The sequence below is a fragment of the Musa acuminata genome, chromosome BXJ1-5 (genome assembly GCF_036884655.1).
Source record: "Musa acuminata AAA Group cultivar baxijiao chromosome BXJ1-5, Cavendish_Baxijiao_AAA, whole genome shotgun sequence".
In the NCBI taxonomy this organism is placed as follows: Eukaryota; Viridiplantae; Streptophyta; class Magnoliopsida; order Zingiberales; family Musaceae; genus Musa; species Musa acuminata.
In genome coordinates, this window is record NC_088331.1 from 37,608,845 (window position 1) to 37,628,330 (window position 19,486).

A 19,486-nucleotide genomic window follows, 5' to 3' on the forward strand; every position below is an offset into this window, starting at 1 on the left:
TATTTGCTGAGAGATCTTGACGACGTATTCTTTGGAGGACAAACATGATACATATAACGTGACGAGCCATTTGTCCAGTAAGAAGACAGGTAGATAATCCGGGTCCCGTGCATGCGTTAACAAAATTACATGTTTCATTTCTTTACCCTTCGGGTTGGTCCCACGTGGGCTCTCATTGGGTCATCGGTCCAGGGTACGGGAATGGGTTCGTTTCTTATTGTGTTGCAGAATACGAAAAAATAGTCTAGAGAAATCACAGCCGTCCATATAATAAAATAAATGCTAGACATTGACGGATATCTTAAAGCTACTGCGAGTCACGGGATTCGTAGCCTTAGGGAGGGAAAAACATAATTACGGATTAATTATAGATTATCTCATGTAATTAATTATCATCTCGATCCGTATATATATTTAAAGATTACTTTTAGATCTATATATATACATACGTAAGTGAAATATTTAATTTCATTGTTCTAACAAAATTCATCTTTCTTGATTTTTAACCTCATGAAATTATTAATAAAATCTATCTTTCTTAATTTTTAATCTCGTAAAATTATCTATCTTAATTTTCACTAGAGATATCAATATAATTTTTAAAAATATAAAGATCAAAATATTAAAGATAACTAATTATATTAGATAATCTATAATTAATATGTACAATTATACTTTCATGGAAGGAGTGAAAACAAAATTCAATACATTTTTAAACAGATCCGAAGTTTATTGAATACATATAAATATAAAATTTTTGATGGGAATTGATATAATAAGTTTGAAAAAAATACAAATAGATATTTATTTTCATCATAACGGATGAAAATAACGTCTAATAATCTTAATTACGTAGTTCAACGAATAAGCTCATTTACTAATAAAAGTAATTTGGCCCAAATCTAGATCCGAAAACCTGAACCCGGCCGCTGGCTTCGGATTCGGATGGATGTTACCCGATCCGCTTTCACCCCCTTCTTCCCACCTGTTCGCTCCTGCAACACTACTGTATGAGTGTCGAGAGAGATCGATCGACGGTGATCTCGTCACATCGCGTCTTCCCTCTTCGCCCGCTGTCTTCGGTTCGATTAGGTTTGTGGAATCAGATCTCCTCTCTTGGTTTATTCTTTGTGTTACTCTTTTTCTTCTCGATTGGGAATGGTTGATTGTATCGTTTATCAGTCGTGCTATCCACGTCCTCGGCTACGGCGGCGTTCATTCGAGATAACTCCGAGGCTCGGGTTCTTCATTATTGGCCTCGTCGTCCGATTCCAGATCAGAGTTTTCTTTTTGTAGACTAAGAAGTCTTACATGGTTAATTTGTTGTTCTTACTCGAGTAGAGGATTGGATTCGAAAAGAAACATGACGATCTTATTTTCAAGGGGAAGGTATGATGGTTCTGTTCCTTTCTTCTCTTCTGGATCTTTGTCACTGTGAGATTTAACTCTGCTATGAGTGATGTCTTGATGATTTTGGATTAATCCTTTGGCAACTGAGATGTGATATTACAAAGATTTGGACTTGATAGTGAATAATAGGGTAAGGATCTTGTAATCGTTAGACAGTAGCAGTGAAAGGCAACATGCCTGGATTGCATGCCTACTAATGGATTCGGGTCAAGTAAATGGAGCCTTCTTTCCTGCATCTGTTATAGCTACACCATTCCTCAACATGATGCTAGCATATTTGTTGTCATTGTTTCGGTCAAAGGCTTCCAATAATCTTGCTTCATATTCAATTTGAATTGACTTGATCCCCCTCGGTGATGCGGTCCATGACTTTATTGGATTCTGTAGAAAAAATCTTAATGGACTAGACTAACAAATGGGACATTTTTGTTCAAGATGTTAGGATTTCCATGTTAATCTTTTTTGTTTGGTGATCTTAGCAAAAGTTGCTTTTTGAGTAAAATTTTCCATTTTATGGTTTAAGGTTTAGATTTTTTTTTTTTTTCAATTCCAAAACCAAGTAATTAGGTTATATGTATATATATCAAATATTGTTCTCAGATGATCAACATATGCAACATCAATAAGCAAAGGGTAAAAACATACAAAGTCTCAAACTCTCAAGACCAGCATTTACTAGAATCATATATGCTTAGGTCCATCTGTGTTGCTTGTGTTGGTGCCTAGGAATGTAGTTGTCCCCATGAATGTATAATGCTACATATACAAGTCACCTTACTTTTATAAGATGATTTCATATGGAGTCATATAGAAGCTTTTCAGTTGACTGAAAGCATGCAGTAGATGCAAATATGAACCTTGGGAAACCAAGAGAACATAAATTCTTGTCAAAGAAATTGTACACATAAATAGTTCAAGAGCACCATTGAATTTTAGTTGCAGGAAACTTGCATACTTAACTATCACTATAGGTGGTGAAGGACAGATAATGTCTTATGTCCTTTGTGAGTGTTCATTGGTCTGTGTAAGATTTTAGAAGGACATTGAATCAGATCGTGTGACTAGGTTCGGAGATAAGGGGTTGTACTTATTGATACAGTCAGGTAGATGTGTTTCTCTGTTTTAAGCATCACAGACAGCAGTTAAGTAAATGATTATTTGTCTGTATACTTTCGTTATATCTGTCAACTTGTTTCAGTTATAAACATGCGATCTGTGTTTAGCAATATATATTTTTTAAATATTATGTAAGTTTGTGCTAAGATAATCTAGCCCGAAAAGCATCATTTAAATTGATGTTTCCTACATAGGAAAAATCATGCTGAAACTAGGTATTAGCTTATTTGGTTAACTGGAGTAGCTAAACTAAACAAATAATGGTCTGAGTTCTTGTGATCTCTTGTTTATGCCAACTAGAGGATCCACTGATAAATGGAGGATTTCAACTTGGAAATTCTGCATTAGATATGAAAAAAGAAACAATGATTATATATAATGTGGAGAAATCTTTTAAATCTTCATTAGAAATGAAAAAAGAAATGACGCTTATTTATAAGGTGAAGAAATCTTCATTTTTATTAGGGTTTCTTGATCTTTTCATCAGCGTTAAAATAAGTTCAAAATGTTGGTTAAGTTATGATTTGCTTGTGGTCTATTTAATGCTCTTCAAGTGGAAACTCTCCATATGAACAACCGAGTGACTATTTGGCTCTTTTTTTTTTTCTTTGTACTTCTGTATTTAAAAGCAAAAATTAGAAATGTAGGATGTTATGTTGTTTCTGGGAACATCCTTCTGTTATTATTTTCTACTGGACTTTCAATAGCTATGCTCACTATTATTTTCTACTGGACTTTCCACAGAGAGCCTATCTCTCGAAGTTTACAAAATAATCTTTTGTTAATATATTTTGTTTTTAGTTAGCCATCACATACAATCTCACAAGCCAGAGGGCTTTTTATGATTTAGTTTCCCACTTTCTCTGTTTTTTAAAACTTCCCTTTTTTGGTGCAAACATATGTGACCTCATGTTCTAAAAATTTGTGTCAAGAGCACATCCATTGACTGGCAAAGGTGTGTGTCACAACTGAATCCATGTCTTTGTAATTTCTGAAAGGAAACTATCAACCTCATAGAAACTTTAGAAACAGAACTGGAGAATCGGTGACCATCAGTTTTGGTTGCTTTATGGTCAATTTATTCTTATGCAATTTTAAAAATGATATTAATTTGTGACAGACAAACTCAAATATCTCTTAAACATGTACTTGGAACTCGATTGTACTTTGATTGCAAAATTTCAGGCTTTTGGTGTCGGACCTGAAACTTAACCTTGGTGTCGGAGCTTACAGGCTTAATGTAGTTAAAAAAGGTACAAGATGATGCTGGACATTTGTTCTGTAAGTTTCTTTCTATATGTGGCGAGGCATGTCACATTAGCTTGCTTTTCTACTTATTTATTATGAAGTTATAAACCATGAACCAAAACAGATCCTTTGCCCATTTATATAGTATTTGCTTAAAATAATTCATTGCTATTTTATCATGTAGGGGAAAAGCAAGCTTATGCTGGAAAGAGGAGAAAACAAAGAGGTATTTCATTGTTCGATTCATTTAAACTTACGAGTCATAGCTCTAAGTGATTAATCTGTGACCTCTATATCACATTTGATCTTGCAGTATCTTCCTGTTGAAGGTTTAGTTGCATTTAATAAGGTCACTGCAGACCTATTGTTTGGAGTAGATAATCGTGTAATCCAGGAAGGAAGGGTATGCCCTCTTATCCTTTTGTTGCTTTATGTTGGAATTTTTTAGCCTTCAATACCGATGCAGAAAATGGTAACTCTTTGCATTGTTTACTAAGGTGTCCGGCCAGGTCTTTTACTTGGTCCAAGCTGTGTCTAACATGTAGGTGTACTATGATAGAGGGCAGGTTTTCAAACAGTGACCTTTTTATTATTTATTTTGTGTTTCTAGCAACTCTTGTGGTGCGGTACTGACCACCATCTACTGGTTTGAGTCAGGTTCTTAATTTGTTGGCCTTGATGATTTAGGTTGCTACTGTTCAAGGCCTTTCAGGGACAGGTTCTCTTCATCTTGCTGCGGCATTTATTCAGACATATTTTCCCGATGCAAAATCTTTGATATCGTCTCCAACTTGGGGTGTGCAATGACCTCAACCTGAATATTTGTGGGGATGGCAATGAACATATGTTGAATCTGAAGGTTTCTGTATTCTATTTAACTAACAGGTAATCACAAGAATATCTTCAATGATGCTAGGGTACCATGGTCCGAATATCACTATTTTGATCCTAGGACAGTTGTGTTGGACTTTGATGGAATGATAGCCGATATAAAAAGTAATACTGGATCTTGCTTTATGACACTGGAATTGCATCTCAACTTTATGCCCGGTCTGAATTCCTGGATCATGAGACAGGTGCAGGAACAAGCTACACTTGTAATTGTGGGGCATAAAGTTGGCTCACTCTTTTGGGTAGTGATAGACAATGAATTGCTAACTTGGGCTGCTTATTGCATTACATTTGATATGTTGGACTTGATAGTTATTGGTTTTGTGATTAATTAGGTTGAAGAAATGATGATGACTAGAAAACTCAGAAAATAATGATGCTTTCAAAGTTTCAATTGTATTGCTATATTATTTGATCTTTTCTTAGTGAAATGTATTGGTTTCTGTAACTAAAAAACTTAACAATATTGCATAAAATTTGTTATTAAATTATAACTGGATCATGAATCAATATGATTTATGATGAAAAGATCACCTGTGATGCCATCTCAGATCATGGTTTCCAAAGGGGTATGGTGACTCCAGTAATTGTATTTTATTTGTTTAGTCAGGTGCTCCTCTTGCTTAGTCACAATGGTAAGAGACACAATGGTAAGAGATTTGAGATATGATCCATATATGTGCAGTTCTTTGTTCCTAAATATAAGATAGATTTTGCTTATTTTATGCCTTATGTTAGTTTCCCTTTTGCTTTAGGCAGCACCAAATGGATATTTCATCCTATTACATGGATGTGCACACAATCCGACAGGAATTGATCCAACTCCTCAGCAAAGGGAAAAGATTCGCTGATGCTATTCAAGAGAAGAAGAACATCCCTTTCTTTGACATTGCCTACCAGGTTATCTAGCTTCTAATATAAATGTTGTTCTCTTTGGCTCTTTGCAATATGATTTGTGCCCTAATCTGGATACAACCTATTAGGGTTTTGCTAGTGGAAGCCTCGATGCAGATGCATATTCTATTAGCCTGTTTGTGGATCGTGGTTTGGAGCTTCTGGTTGCTCAGTCTTACAGTAAAAAATTAGGTTTGTCTGCAGAAAGAATTGGAGATATAAATGTTGTTTGCTTATCTTCAGATGCAGCAGCAAGGTATAATGTGAAATCTACATTGAAAACATTGCATATCTTGATTCCTATTTTACTTATGATCTCTTCCTCTTGTAATCAGGGTAAAAATCCAGCTGAAAAGATTAGCCCGGCCAATGTATTCAAATCCTCCTGTTCATGGTGCTCGGATTGTTGCCAACATTGTCCGAGATCCAAATCTTTTCGATGGAAACAAGAGATGGAACTAATGGCTGGACGAATAAAGAATGTTAGGCGGAGACTCCATGAGAATCTCTCTCAAAAAGATAAGCGCAGGAGTGATTGGTCTTATATCCTCAAGCAGATTGGCATGTCCTCATATACTGGTTTGAACGAAGCACAGGTATAACAAATGCTAATATCTCAATTTTAACCCAGAATTAAATTTTAGCTTTGCTTGATGTTCTTGCTAAGGTCAGCCTGGTAGAATCTAAAATTTTAATCCGAAATCAAAGCTTAGCAGTATGCATGTGAGTGAACTCATCACTAAGGCTCGACATCCTCATCGAGACTGGAAAATAACCATGATCAAACTATAATATGGTTAGAATCAGCTCATCCAACCAGGGTGGGGTTCCAGGTAGACATTTCCTGAACCATATGCCACAAAATATTTACACCTAAATTACTGACAGTAGACCCATTTAACCTTATAAACTGACTCAATTTTCTCTCGCACTGATTCATGTAAACAATCAAGCTGCAGTGCGAGTGGCTGCAGATTTGAGGAAGACATCCAACAGTAATTACATGTCTACCTGTGAGAATAACAACAATTCATATTCTTTTGATAAATACTAACAATTCTATTTGATATTTGCAAAACATGATCAAAACTTGTTAGGTAACTTTGGTTAGCATTGTAGAATAGGTTATTTAATTGTTTAAGGATACCTTCACCTTGCAACTATGAAAAGGTTGTGAAAGGGGATGTGGCCCTCAAGTTAGGATAATACTATAACAAGAAGAAGAAGAAGAATGTCTAACCCTATTCTCTCTCTATACAAAACAACATTTCTTGTTAAATCAAAAGTGTTTAATTTTCTTGTTGAAGGCAAAAGAACTGAGAGATTCAATTAAGCTCTTAAGATCAAAGACCAGATAGTTCACGGAGTGTAAGAAGAATATGCAGATAGCCACTGATCCTGATGAGAAGAAGGAATTCCACCACCACCACCACCTCCTCCAATCTTGGACACACAAGTGCAGGACCAAAGATACCTCGGTGCAAACAACAAGAAGCAGAATCAATACGATGAAGAGAAAGCCGAAGACATAGTAGACACGCCTCGTCCAAATGCTTGACATTATGAAGAAGAGCTCGATGACAATGGTGCCAAACGGTAGCCGTGCCAGCTCCAAGAACCAACAACCATGACGGGTATCTCTGCGGAGGTACTATCACGGGGAATCTGATTAGTCTTGACTGGTAACTCAATGTGGGGTGCCTTGGCACCAAGGAAACCTCCAACAAGGGTGAGGGGGGCTGAGATGCAAAACCAGAGCAAGAGTGCTAATGGCTGCTCCACGACAGGAAGTTCAATGTTGTCAAGATCAAGAAGGCGATACCGGGGAAGAAGAACAGAGTGATGAGAGTTCCCCTAGATGCAAGGGACATGAACCCAAAGTGCAGCAAACAAGATGGTTACAGTCTAACTTCCATCACCGGCCATTACACAGAGAAGAAAAGGGTGGCTCGGTGCCCTGAAGACATCCCCGACTACAAGCTTCCATCCCGAGAGCTCTTCGTTCATCTGAGCCTGTGCCTCCTTGTCGAGCTCCTCATACCGAGTTAGATCCCTTCGAACGGTCCTCAACAGGATCACGAGACCGATACCAGTGAGGAAAAGCGATCACCATTAGCGAATTGAGGATCGAGAACCAGTGAGTGAACCTTGGCCCCCTCCATCTTCAAGTAGGCGTCCTTGCGAGAGGGCCACTCGATGTCGCTCTCCACAAATGCAACCTCATAGGTGAAGACGATGGGCTGGTTCTCCTCCGCCGTCATCGCCACCGTCGTGGGATCGCACTGGATCTTCGCCGGGTACTTGTCGTACATCTTGAGATTCTTGACCGACTCAGCACCGTGCTTGAAGCTACAAGGCACGACGACCTCAAAGCTGACCACCATCCATCCGGGCAACTCGGATTCCGCCTTCTCCAGGATCGCCTCAGATGCATCCCCCGTGGTCGTCACCTTCGCCACATGGGCATCCTCGAACTTGTGCACCAAAACTGTGAACTTTAGGTGGTTGAACACCTAGTTGGCGTCGCCGATCCAGAACCCCAGCGGGTACCCTGTCCGCAGGAGGTGGAGATGGCCCTTCTTGGTGTACCGAAATCGGATGGCGGTGAGGTTCTCGAGGATCAGGTTAACCGTCGATCCTCTTCTTGAGGAGGCCCAAGTCGTGGGCGGAGAGTGGGTCGGACTGGCAGCGGAAGACATCGAATTCGTTTGTGAACATCTTGAAGCGGTACAGGGAGTTGTCAGTGCAGTCGCCCATAAGAAGCTCCCTGAGGTTCTCGGCGCTGTCTTTGATCCCCTCCACCGGGCGGCAGAACGGGAGGCTGTAGTAGCTGAAGGATATCTCGGTGTCGATGGAGATGAGGGAGTTTACCTAGCCCGGGATGGCGCCGCCGACGGGGTACCGGTGCAGGTAGCTACCGATGATGGGGATATAAACAGGAATAACCTTTATATATGAACAAATACTAGAAGACCATAATACGCAGCGGAATTAAATGAAAGCACAATCAAACAGAACACCAAGATATACGTGGAAAACCCTTCCAATGTGAAGGGTAAAAACCACGGGGCAAACTAGAGATAATCTATTATGAGAATAATGAATATACAAATCTCAATCTCTTGCCCTAAACCCTAGCAACAATCACAAGAGAACAATTGGGATACAAGGATCACATCACTGCCCACAATATCCAAAACCTCCCCAAGTAATCACAGCAAGAGTCTACTATAGATTTGATCTAACCTGAGAGGAGAACACTGCTAGATGATTGAGAACAGTCTCTCTGCGTTATCCTTGTCATCTTTCCTTTCTTTCTCTTCCTTTTCTGCCTTGTTTTCTTCCTTTTCTTTGGAATCTCGTGGATGTATCCTTCTCCCACGTTGCTGCCCTATTTAAGCCTTTTTCTGCCTCTAAAACGCAGCCACCACACCTCCCTAATGTTAATTAGGGTTAGGTTAAGAGGGGGTGTGGGCTGTGGGCTGCCCAAGCCCACTATGAGCTGAATCTGTGGGCTGTCAGCCCAACAACCTCCCCCTTCAGCCCATAAAGGAGGCTATCCCATGACTCCTCAGTGTGAAGCCATGCCGACCAATTGTCGGCATATCTCCTGTCTTTCTTTTGGTAAAGTTTTTGTCAACATGTCTGCCCCGTTGTCATCTGTGTGAATTTTCTGAAGCTACAATGCTTCTCTTCAAATACATTTCGAATCCAGTAGTATCTGACATCTATATGCTTTGACTTGGAATGAAACATTGGGTTCTTACACAAATGGATGGCACTTTGGTTGTCACAATGCACCACATAATTTTTCTATTTCAGCCCCAATTCTTGTAAGAATTCTTTCATCCATAACATTTCTTTACATACCTCTATAGCAGCAATATATTCTACTTTTGTGGTGGATAGAGCAATACACCTTTGCAACCTGGATTGTCATGACACAGCTCCCCCTTGCAAAAGTAAGTACATAACCTGAAGTAGACTTTCTCGTATCTATATCTCTTGCCATATCTGCATCTGTGTAACCTGTCAACACATGTGGTCCATCTCCAAAGCTTAAACAAACCTTAGAGCTCCCTCTGAGATATCTAAAAATCAACTTCACTGTTGCCCAATGCTCTTTGCTTGGATTTGCAAGAAATCTGCTAGTAACACCAACTGCATATGCGATGTCTAGCCTCGTACATACCATTGCATACATTAAACTTCCAACTGTTGAAGCATAAGGAACCTTTTGCATTTTCTCCTTCTCCTCATCACTTGACGGACTCTGTTCTGAGCATAACTTGAAGTGACCTGCAAGAGGAGAACCAACTGGTTTTGCATTGCTCATACTAAATCTTTCCAATATCTTCTCGATGTATTTCTCCTATGACAACCAAATCTTCTTATTTTTCTTGTCATGGGAAATCTGCATACCTAGTATTTGCTTTGCTCGCCCCATGTCTTTTATTGTAAAAGACTCACTCAGTTCCTTCTTCAACCTGTCAATTTTAGACATATATTTTTCAAGAATAAGTATGTCATCAACATAAAGTAAGAGAATAATAAAATCCTCACCAAACCATTTGATGTACACACAATGATCTGAAGCCGTTCTTTTGTATTCATTTTCTATCATAAATGAATCAAACTTTCTGTACCACTATCTTGGAGCTTGCTTTAGCCCATACAAGCTCTTCTTCAATTTGCAGACAAAGTTTTCTTTACCTTTAACTTTGAACCCTTCTGGTTGCTCCATATAAATTTCCTCCTCTAAATCCCCATGAAGGAAAGTTGTCTTCACATCTAATTGCTCAACCTCCAAGTCCTGGCTAACAGCAATACCAAGAGCAACACGAATAGAAGACATTTTAACAACAGGAGAAAAAATCTCTTCAAAGTCAATACCTTTCTTTTGACCAAAGCCTTTCATAACCAATCTAGCTTTGTACTTTGGTTGAGAACAATATTCTTGAGTCTTCAACCTGAAAACCCACTTATTCTTCAAGGCCTTCATTCCATTTGGTAGCAGCACCAAATCATAAGTGTGGTTCTTCTGAAGAGCATCCATCTCTTCCTACATAGCAACTAACTACTTCTCTTTCTGCTCACTTTCAACTGCTTCCTAGTAACTCTCTAGTTCACCTGCATCAGTAAGCATCACATACTCATCTGTAGAGTATCTTCTGGAAGGTTGACGTTGTCTAGAAGATCTTCTCAACTGAGGTTCTGCAGGAAGTTGCTCTCCAACTTCTTCTTGCTCAACATGTCCTGCAGGTAGATCAACGTCAAGCTCTACACCATCTTCCTGCACATCTCCCCCATCACCCTGATATACTAGAGGAATAACTGGGTCACAATATGCTAATCCTTCTGCAGAAGTATTGGCTGGCGCCTTCTTCTTCAAATCTTCAAAAGTTTGATCCTCAAAGAAGACTACATCTCTGTTTCTAAACACCTTCTGCTTTTCTAGATCACAAAGCCTGTAACCAAAATGATCATGTGAGTAACCAAGAAAAATACATACTTTAGTCTTACCATCCAGCTTGGATCTCTCATTATCTGGAACATGTGCAAATGCACGACAACCAAACACTCTCGAATGCTTGTAGGAAACATCTTTCCCTGACCATACATGCTCTGCAACATTACCATCTAGGGTTGTACATTGTGATAAGTTGATCACATCAACTGCAGTCCTCAAAGCTTCATCTCAAAACCTTTTGGGTAGCTTGGCCTGTGAAAGCATAAATCTGATCTTTTCCATAATGGTGTGGTTCATCCTCTCTGCAATTACATTATGCTGAGGTGTACCAGGAACTGTCATCTCATGTTGGATCTCATGTGACCTGCAATAGTCATTAAACAATCCTGTATACTCACCACCATTATTTGATCTTATGCATTTCAATTTCCTTTCTGTCTCCCTTTCAACCCTGGCATGAAACTCTTTGAAGATATTAATCACCTGATCTTTAGTCTTCAAAGCATAAGCCCAAACTTTCCTGGAAAAATCATCTATAAAAGTGACAAAATAAAGTGCACCACTTATACCAAGAACATCAATAGATCCACCAGGAGTTTTTGTCGTCAAAGGACCACATACATCTGCATAAACACGGTCTAAGGTATGCATTTTTCTAGACAAAGCAGGACTACCAAATGAAACTCTATGTTGTTTACCTGCCAAACGATCAATACAAGGGTTCAGATGTATACCTCTGAGGTCTGGTAATACCTCTCTCTTGGAAAGAGCTAGCAGCCCCTTCTCGCTCATGTGTCTCAGTCGCCTATGCCACAACTCCATGCTGAAGTCTTTTTCTGTAGCATTTAATTGCTCACCATAAGCTTTAGCCTGCAACCTATACAAAGTATGACATTTCTTTCCATTAGTTATAACAAGAGAACCCTTACTGAGCTTTCATTGCTCTTTGTGAAATTTGCTATCATAGTCTTCATCATCTAGCATTCCAATTGAAATTAAATTCAGCCTCAAGTCAACCACATGTCTCACATCCTTAAGCACCAACTTGCAGCCTAGGTTAGTCTTTAAATGAATATCACTCATGCCTATGATGTCTGCTGTGCCATAGTTGCCCATCTTGACAATACCAAAATTTTCAGACCTATATGTAGCAAAAAACTCCCACCGTGGTGTAGCATGATAAGAAGCACCTGTGTCAATCACCCACTCAAGATCCTGATACACACAAGAAAAAATATCATCAGAAGGAGACAAAATCAAATAATCACCACCCTGCATTGTAGTTGTAGTATTATCCTTTGACTTTGTAGACTCCACTTCTTTTCCCTTTTTCTTGTTCTTCTTAGGTTGCTTACATTGGTTCTTGTAATGTCCTTTCTCACCACAATTATAGCAAACAATATCTTTTCTTAATCTTGACTTGCTTCTACCCATGCGTGAACTGCTTCTAGACTTTGACCTTCCTTTGTTCTCTGAGATAAGTGTTTGTGAATCATTCTGAGATGTTGCCGAACTCTTTCTTCTCAACTCCTCATTCAACAAACTACTTGTTACTTGACTCATAATGACAACACCATCTGGCGCAGAATTACCGAGGGAAATCACCAGTGTCTCCCAACTTTCTGATAATGAACTGAGAAGTAGCAATGCCTGCAACTCATCATCAAGAGACATTTTCATAGAGGATAACTAGTTAGTAATACTTTGCATTTCATTCAAATGTTCAGCAATAGAAGCACCCTCTCTATATTTTAGGTTCACAAGTTTTCTAATAAAAAAAGCTTTGTTGCCAGCTGTTTTTCTTTCATAGAGACTTTCCAACATTTTCCAAAGAGAATATGTAGAAATTTCAGTAGAAACATGGTGAAAGACACTATCATCAAGCCACTGTCGAATAAATCCAATTGTTTTTCGATTTAACCTCTTCCACTCATCATCTGTCATAGTTGTAGGTTTTGCACTATCCCCCTGCAAAGGTCCATACAAATCTTTGCAATACAAGAGATCTTCCATTCTTGGTTTTCATATCATCCAATTGTTTTCATTTAAACTAATCATGCGAGAAACATTACTGGCCTCCATGTTCAAATATAAAAATTAAATCACCAAAATCCCCTTGCTCTGATACCAGTTGATGGGGATATAAACAAGAATAACCTTTGTATATGAACAAATACTAGAAGACCATAATACGCAGCGGAATTAAATGAAAGCACAATCAAACAGAACACCAAGATATACATGGAAAATCCCTCTAATGTGAAGGGTAAAAACCACGGGGCAAACTAGAGATAATCCATTATGAGAATAATGAATATACAAATCTAAATCTCTTGCCCTAAACCCTAGCAACAATCACAAGAGAACAACTGGGATACAAGGATCACGTCACTGCCCACAATATCTAAAACCTCCCCAAGTAATCACAGCAAGAGTCTACTGTAGATTTGACCTCTTGATCTAACCTGATCTAACCTGAGAGGAGAACACTACTAGATGATTGAGAACAGTCTCTCTGCGTTATCCTTGTCTTCTTCCCTTTCTTTCTCTTCTTTTTCTGCCTTGTTTTCTTCCTTTTCTTTGGAATCCCGTGGTTGTATCCTTCTCCCACGTTGCTGCCCTATTTAAGCCTTTTTCTGCCTCTAAAACGCAGCCACCACACCTCCCTAATGTTAATTAGGGTTAGGTTAAGAGGGGGTGTGGGCTGTGGGCTGCCCAAGCCCACTATGGGCTGAATCTGTGGGCTGCCAGCCCAACAACCGGGAAGGTAGAACCCGTCGCCGGAATGTATCGCCAGGTAAGAGATCAAAATCCAAAGGCTGAGGCCACCGAAAAATCCCATCTTAGCGTCGGATCCTGTCGCGAAACCCATCTCTCATAGATCTGGAGGGAAAAAAAAGAAAGGATATCTTGGGATTTACGGGGGATGGAACAGTAAATCTATACATTAAAATATGGCAAAAAAGAAGAAAAATTGGGAAAAAAGAAACATTAGATCGAATCGATCGATCAAACAAACAAGACAAAGGAAACCCAATGGCAGACAATTTATATTTTGTGCATTGTTCTTTAACATCATCGAATGTTGGTTTTTGTGGCTGGTGGTGGAAATATGATGATGCAAATGAATCAAACATCCTAATAGCTTCATCAAATGAATTATCTTTTAAACCCAGTAGAGTTATTATTATTATTTTGATTTAGTTTTCTTGCTTTGTGAGAACTTATTGATACTATTCCAAACGCTCACTTCCATCATATGTTTGTTGCTCTTGCCACAGATCTCACAGACATCAATTGATTCGCTGCACGCATCTAGAAGCAATACGATTTGACATAATCTGCGGTCGAAGGATCTAACCGTCATTTGGGGCGTGAACGGTCGGATCTTAATTGTACACTGAGAGAATCGCAAACCGCCGCATGAAATCCCCATCGCCCCCCAGTGTGATGGCAGCGCCTCTTGCAACGCCGTTGCCACCACCTCTGATCTCCACATGGCAACTGAGTCGAAGGCGAGATACGAATCTATCGCCGCCCCCTCATCCCACGAACTACCGGAGCAGCAGCCACCCCCGCATGAAATCCCCATCGCCCCCCAGTGTGATGGCAACGCCTCTTGCAACGCTGCCGCCACCACTTCTGATCTCCACATGGCAACTGAGCTGAAGGCGAGACACGAATCTATCGCCGCCCCCTCATCCCACGAACTACCGGAGTAGCAGCCACCCTCGCCCGATCCGACCCGCCCCACTGCCGCCCCTACATCGACATCCACAAGGTACTGCTTATTCTTCTCCTTCCGTCCTAAGATTTTCTCGCGTTCGCTGATATATGGGATACGAAAGCGATAGGGGAAAGTCGGCGCCACGGCGGCTCCCGTTACCGATAAGCTTCCGGCGGAGTTCGCGAATCCCTACAGGCAGGATGGGCTCAACGGTGGCCGTGTCATAATGCTCGACGGCGACACCTCGAGCCCGTCTACGTCCTTTTCTTGGTAACTTCGTGATCTATGCATAGCTGTTCTTATATTTTGTTTTGTAAACAAACACTTTGTTGTGCGATCGCATTGTATTGATTCATTATGGTAGTACACTAATATGTTTAATTTAGAGTTGTGGTCTTCATTTGTTCATTTTCGTCAAAATTCATCTTGTTGAAATGGAGTCCATGTGAAAAGGATAGATTTTGCCGCATTATGATTTGTAGCTATATATGCCTGGAATTGCGATTTTGCTTTAATGTATCCTTGTGGTTGTTGATTTGTAACTACAGATGGTATGCAAGTTGAAGGTGGAGTCAATGCGGATGAATTATCTTGAAAGGGCCAGTCATATGTATCCATATATTTGTGTGATTCGTAAGTGTTTGAAATTGAGGAATTTTCTTTAGATTTTGAAGTCTTTGCTGCTTACATCAAACTCTACCATTATCACTATCATATGTTCCTGACATACTGGCAGTTAACTTGGTCAGTAGAACTTTATTCACTTACCTATTGTAATGACGAGGAGTCAAAACTTCAGATTATAAAGTTGGAGCAACCTTAATTTTCTGAGTCTCCAATGAACATTTTTGAAATAAGAAGCAGATGTACAAGGAGTTGTTAATTAAGGATATTTGAGAGCCTTCAGACTGTTCATGGGGCCTGAAACAAAAGTCTGAAGCTAAAAGGAGAGCTTGTGGGATATTTGGTTTTAGTCAGGCAGTGGTTCTTCTATCTTCTTCCGTTATGACAATTGGCTTCCTCAAGGCTTTACTGAGAGATTTTAGTTATGCTAGCAGAAAATTCTGGCATAAATATACAGGTAAAGGCCTCTGATCTAATTGTAAATAACCAATTGTCCCTGCCTCTTGCAAATAATTCGCTACCATACTTTGGGAGGTGGTAGAGAAATGCATATTAGTGAACAATCTGATATTGCTATTTGCTTTCTTACAAGGTATTCAAACTATCAGTCTTGCAGTTGGTATAAGTTTCTCTGGCACAGTCAAAGAAGAAGTCCAAGGCATGCAATAATTCATTGATCAGCCTTGAAACATTTCAACTCAGGATTGCTTTGTGAAATGCAATGTGTTGCAGCAATCCTTGTGTGTTCTATCCCATGATAATTCTGAATCTATTGAGCATGTTCTTTCAGCCTGCCCTTTTCTGAGTAATAATAAGATTAACTGGCGTGTTCTCATATTGAACCAGGAATTGCAGTGACTAGCCACTAATGGATTAATGATGGTATTACAAATTCCATGTGGAGATATTTTTGCTGCTATTGTTTGTATAAAGTTCTCTGAAAGTAATGGCAACACATTCACAAGAAAGTTTGTATAAACTTGTCTGTTATTGTTTGCTGGTATAGTTTGTTTCGGTAACAACTTAGGTTCTTGTTCAATGTCATTCCATCCAAAAGTTTAAGCCAGTAGACAAGGCATGATCTGATATATATTCTGAACATTATGTTATTATATTTCATCTATGTTCTTTCCAAGAATTTTGGTCCAATTTTTATTTATGAACCTTTTAGGGTGAAGTCATTTCTAAGGCCTTCAAATTCTTTTTTTTTTTTAGTGGGATAGAATTTGGCTTGAGACATAGTTCATGATTCTTTTGTATGCTTTGAAAATTGTAACATCATGCCAAGTTTGCAAAGTGATGTGATTGAGAGAAGTCGGTCAATGTGCTTGTTAGCCAATAGCCTGGTAGTTCTGATTACTGTAACAAGAAACTAGCATGAATGGAGTAATGCTTGTACCTTTTAGCGTGTGCATAAGTTCATACTAGTATCATCATGAAGAACTATCACATCTTAGAAGTACTTAGTGTTCATATAAAGTCGCTTTTCTCTTGTTGTCCCTCATGCTGATATTACTATGGACATTTAGGCTTCAACATGGACAGCTATGCTGGCACCCATGTCTTATGTTTACATTATGTAGTGATCCAAATGTGAGGATGTTTTAGTGTTTCTGATTTGCTTGCTGAGGTCTATCGTTAGGGCTCTTTTAACAATGGATATCATGTTATTGATTATCGTAAGGTTTCGGGTTCGAATCTCGTCTTTTGCCTTTTACCTTTTGCAAGCAAGGAAAAAGAAAATGATTTTTGATAATTACCAGTGTCATTTAGGTCTGAGCTGCATAAGTTCCAAGTTTTAGAAAGCCACATGAGGGGGAGGAATACCATGGAAATTTATGGGAAGCAATCATGCGTCGAGATTCAAGATGCAGTGATCCCAAGTTCTTATTGTTTCATTGTAATTCCAGTGTGTCGTCGTTGATAGTCAGTGTGGCACTATGTCAGAAATAAATCATTTTGTTGTACTCCACTGGGTGGGAAAAGATCATGATATTCGCATCCTTTCTGCAATGCAATGCAATGCATCTATATCTTTATGAAGCATAAATGCTCTTGGGAACATTTGGGAAATGGATTCCAGAAGCAGATTTGGGAACAACAGGAATCCAAGAAAGAGGAAAGTTGACATTAGATTTGTGAGATGAAGACAGCAGCGAAGCATTTCTCGGCACTCAGCCATTTCTCTTTTTTGTTCTTCTGAAGACCTTGTACTTCCGTTCCTTTTGTCCATCATCATTTTTGTAGACATTGTTAGGCAATTATGGAACTGTATGATTCTTTAAGCGTTAAAGATTTTGTCAGAGTCATATGGAAGGTTGTATCAAATTGATAAGAGTGGATGTGCACTATCTGGAGACATAAATTTATTCCCTCTTTTTAACTATATTCACAAGGGTGATTTGTAGGATTTGATGCTTGATATGAGGACCTTTGTATAGGTTCAAACTTGGTGATATTACCAAAGAGAAGTTGATTGATGGCTTGTTGAACTGTTGTTCTTTGTGATTTCTATTGAGGCAGTGGAAACTGGTGTGGTTGCCAACAGCATTGATCCAAAGCCAGGCTATCAAAGGACAATGATAGCCATTAGTATATGAAGGTGTGAATCTTTTGTGATTTGGATGATCAAAGACTTTGAGTTTCTCTATGAGTTGATCTTCTCCATGTGTTTTTTTCTTATTTAAATATTACATAACACTCATAAGATAGACTTGTTAGATATTTCTCTCGGCGATACGCTTGACGATTTTTATGTAAGATGATATTGTTTGTGTAAAATGTGATAAATAAAATATTAATTAGAACATTAAAGAAAAGAAATACACTATAAGTATTGGTTGAATTCCTACTTAAAAGGATACAATCATATGATCTTTCCTTGCCTTGTAACAAATTTTGATTAGGGGAATCTTGGGCATGTAATAAACTCTGTTATGGGTACCGACCACAAATAATAGTAGAGATGTGTTACTCGTGGCTTCTTGTCTGCCATCACAACCAGAATCTCTCTCTCTCTCTCTCTCTCTCTCTCTCTCTCTCTCTCTCTCTCTCTATCTCTCTCTCCCCTGCTGACCCCATAAGCCACATGAACACCATGCTATTTACAAGCTTCTGTGGTGGCTGGAAAGCAGCTCAGCGTCCGAGGGAAGGCTGTGAGACATGTACTGATTGGAAGAGCGAGCTTTTTTCTTCTTCTTTCCTTATTTGCTCAAGTCCTACTTGTTGAGGGGTGTAATGATCATGGCCGGCATGCTCCCCGGCGTGGAGTGCGCCCGGCGGCGGCGATTCCAGAACGGTGGCTCCGTCGACTCCCTAACCAGCTGCTCAAGGAGATCAGCCTTTCCCCTTTGCACAACCGGGCATGACATGCATCCCAGCAGTAGCATCTCCATGGTATCAGAGACCTTCTCAAGTCTATACTTGCTCATCTTCCTTCCTTGGGCTAACACAGATGCAAAGTCGTCAGCAGAGATCCATCATGAACAAGGAGATCCACGAAGAGGCACTTGGACATGCTGCTAGGGAAGCCAGGGAGAGGTTGGATGCAAGACTGAGGATCAAAAGGTACGTATACAACATGAGCTTTGTTCATGCCATTTGCATCTGCTTTCTTCTCTCATGTACCGTCGATGAGTTGCAGGCACAACAGCTTGGGATGCATGAAGCTGGGCAAGAGCGAAGGGTGCAGCCATGGACGGCTGCACAGGATCCTTGGCAGCGTGCAGAGGCAGGTGTTCTCTTCCAAGAAGAGCACCAGGAAGTTTAGCTGGAGCAAGTTGAGGTGGAAGGCATCAGAGCAAGCAGATTGTGCAGTGTGCTTGGAGGATTTCCAGGAAGGAGACATGTTGGTTCACCTGCCATGCGCTCACAGGTTCCACTGGAATTGTGTGCTGCCATGGCTGGAAAGCAGCTCCCATTGCCCATGCTGCAGAATGACAATCTTTCTTGGATAGCTGATCAATTCTGCAAGTAGCATTTAAAGATGGAAAGATCTTAATCAGTGTTCTACAGTAAATTAGTGGACCAATCTACTATTCTATAACTTAGACCGAGCATTGTATTGGAGATTAAGATTGCTGCAAAAGTTACAGGAGTTTTTGCTA

At 39.7% G+C, this 19,486-nt stretch overlaps 1 protein-coding gene and 2 pseudogenes across 2 annotated transcripts; 2 read left to right on the forward strand and 1 right to left on the reverse strand.

Annotated features, from left to right (window-relative positions):
• The first annotated feature begins 1,009 nt into the window (after positions 1 to 1,009).
• On the forward strand, positions 1,010 to 16,169 carry LOC103985186 (aspartate aminotransferase P2, mitochondrial-like; annotated as a pseudogene).
• On the reverse strand, positions 6,839 to 13,901 carry LOC135675012 (transmembrane 9 superfamily member 11-like; annotated as a pseudogene).
• A 2,247-nt stretch (positions 16,170 to 18,416) lies between the features above and the next one.
• LOC135674171 (probable E3 ubiquitin-protein ligase RHY1A) lies at positions 18,417 to 19,486 on the forward strand. 2 transcript variants are annotated; one of them, XM_065183727.1, is made up of 3 exons: positions 18,417 to 18,776; positions 18,850 to 18,947; positions 19,024 to 19,486. In XM_065183727.1, exons 1-3 carry the CDS (start codon positions 18,618 to 18,620, stop codon positions 19,334 to 19,336), a joined length of 570 nt encoding a protein of 189 aa, XP_065039799.1. In that variant the 5' UTR covers positions 18,417 to 18,617; the 3' UTR covers positions 19,337 to 19,486. The 2 variants fall into 2 exon arrangements, with proteins under 2 accessions (XP_065039799.1, XP_065039800.1); XM_065183728.1 differs by having other exon boundaries at positions 18,420 to 18,776; positions 18,853 to 18,947.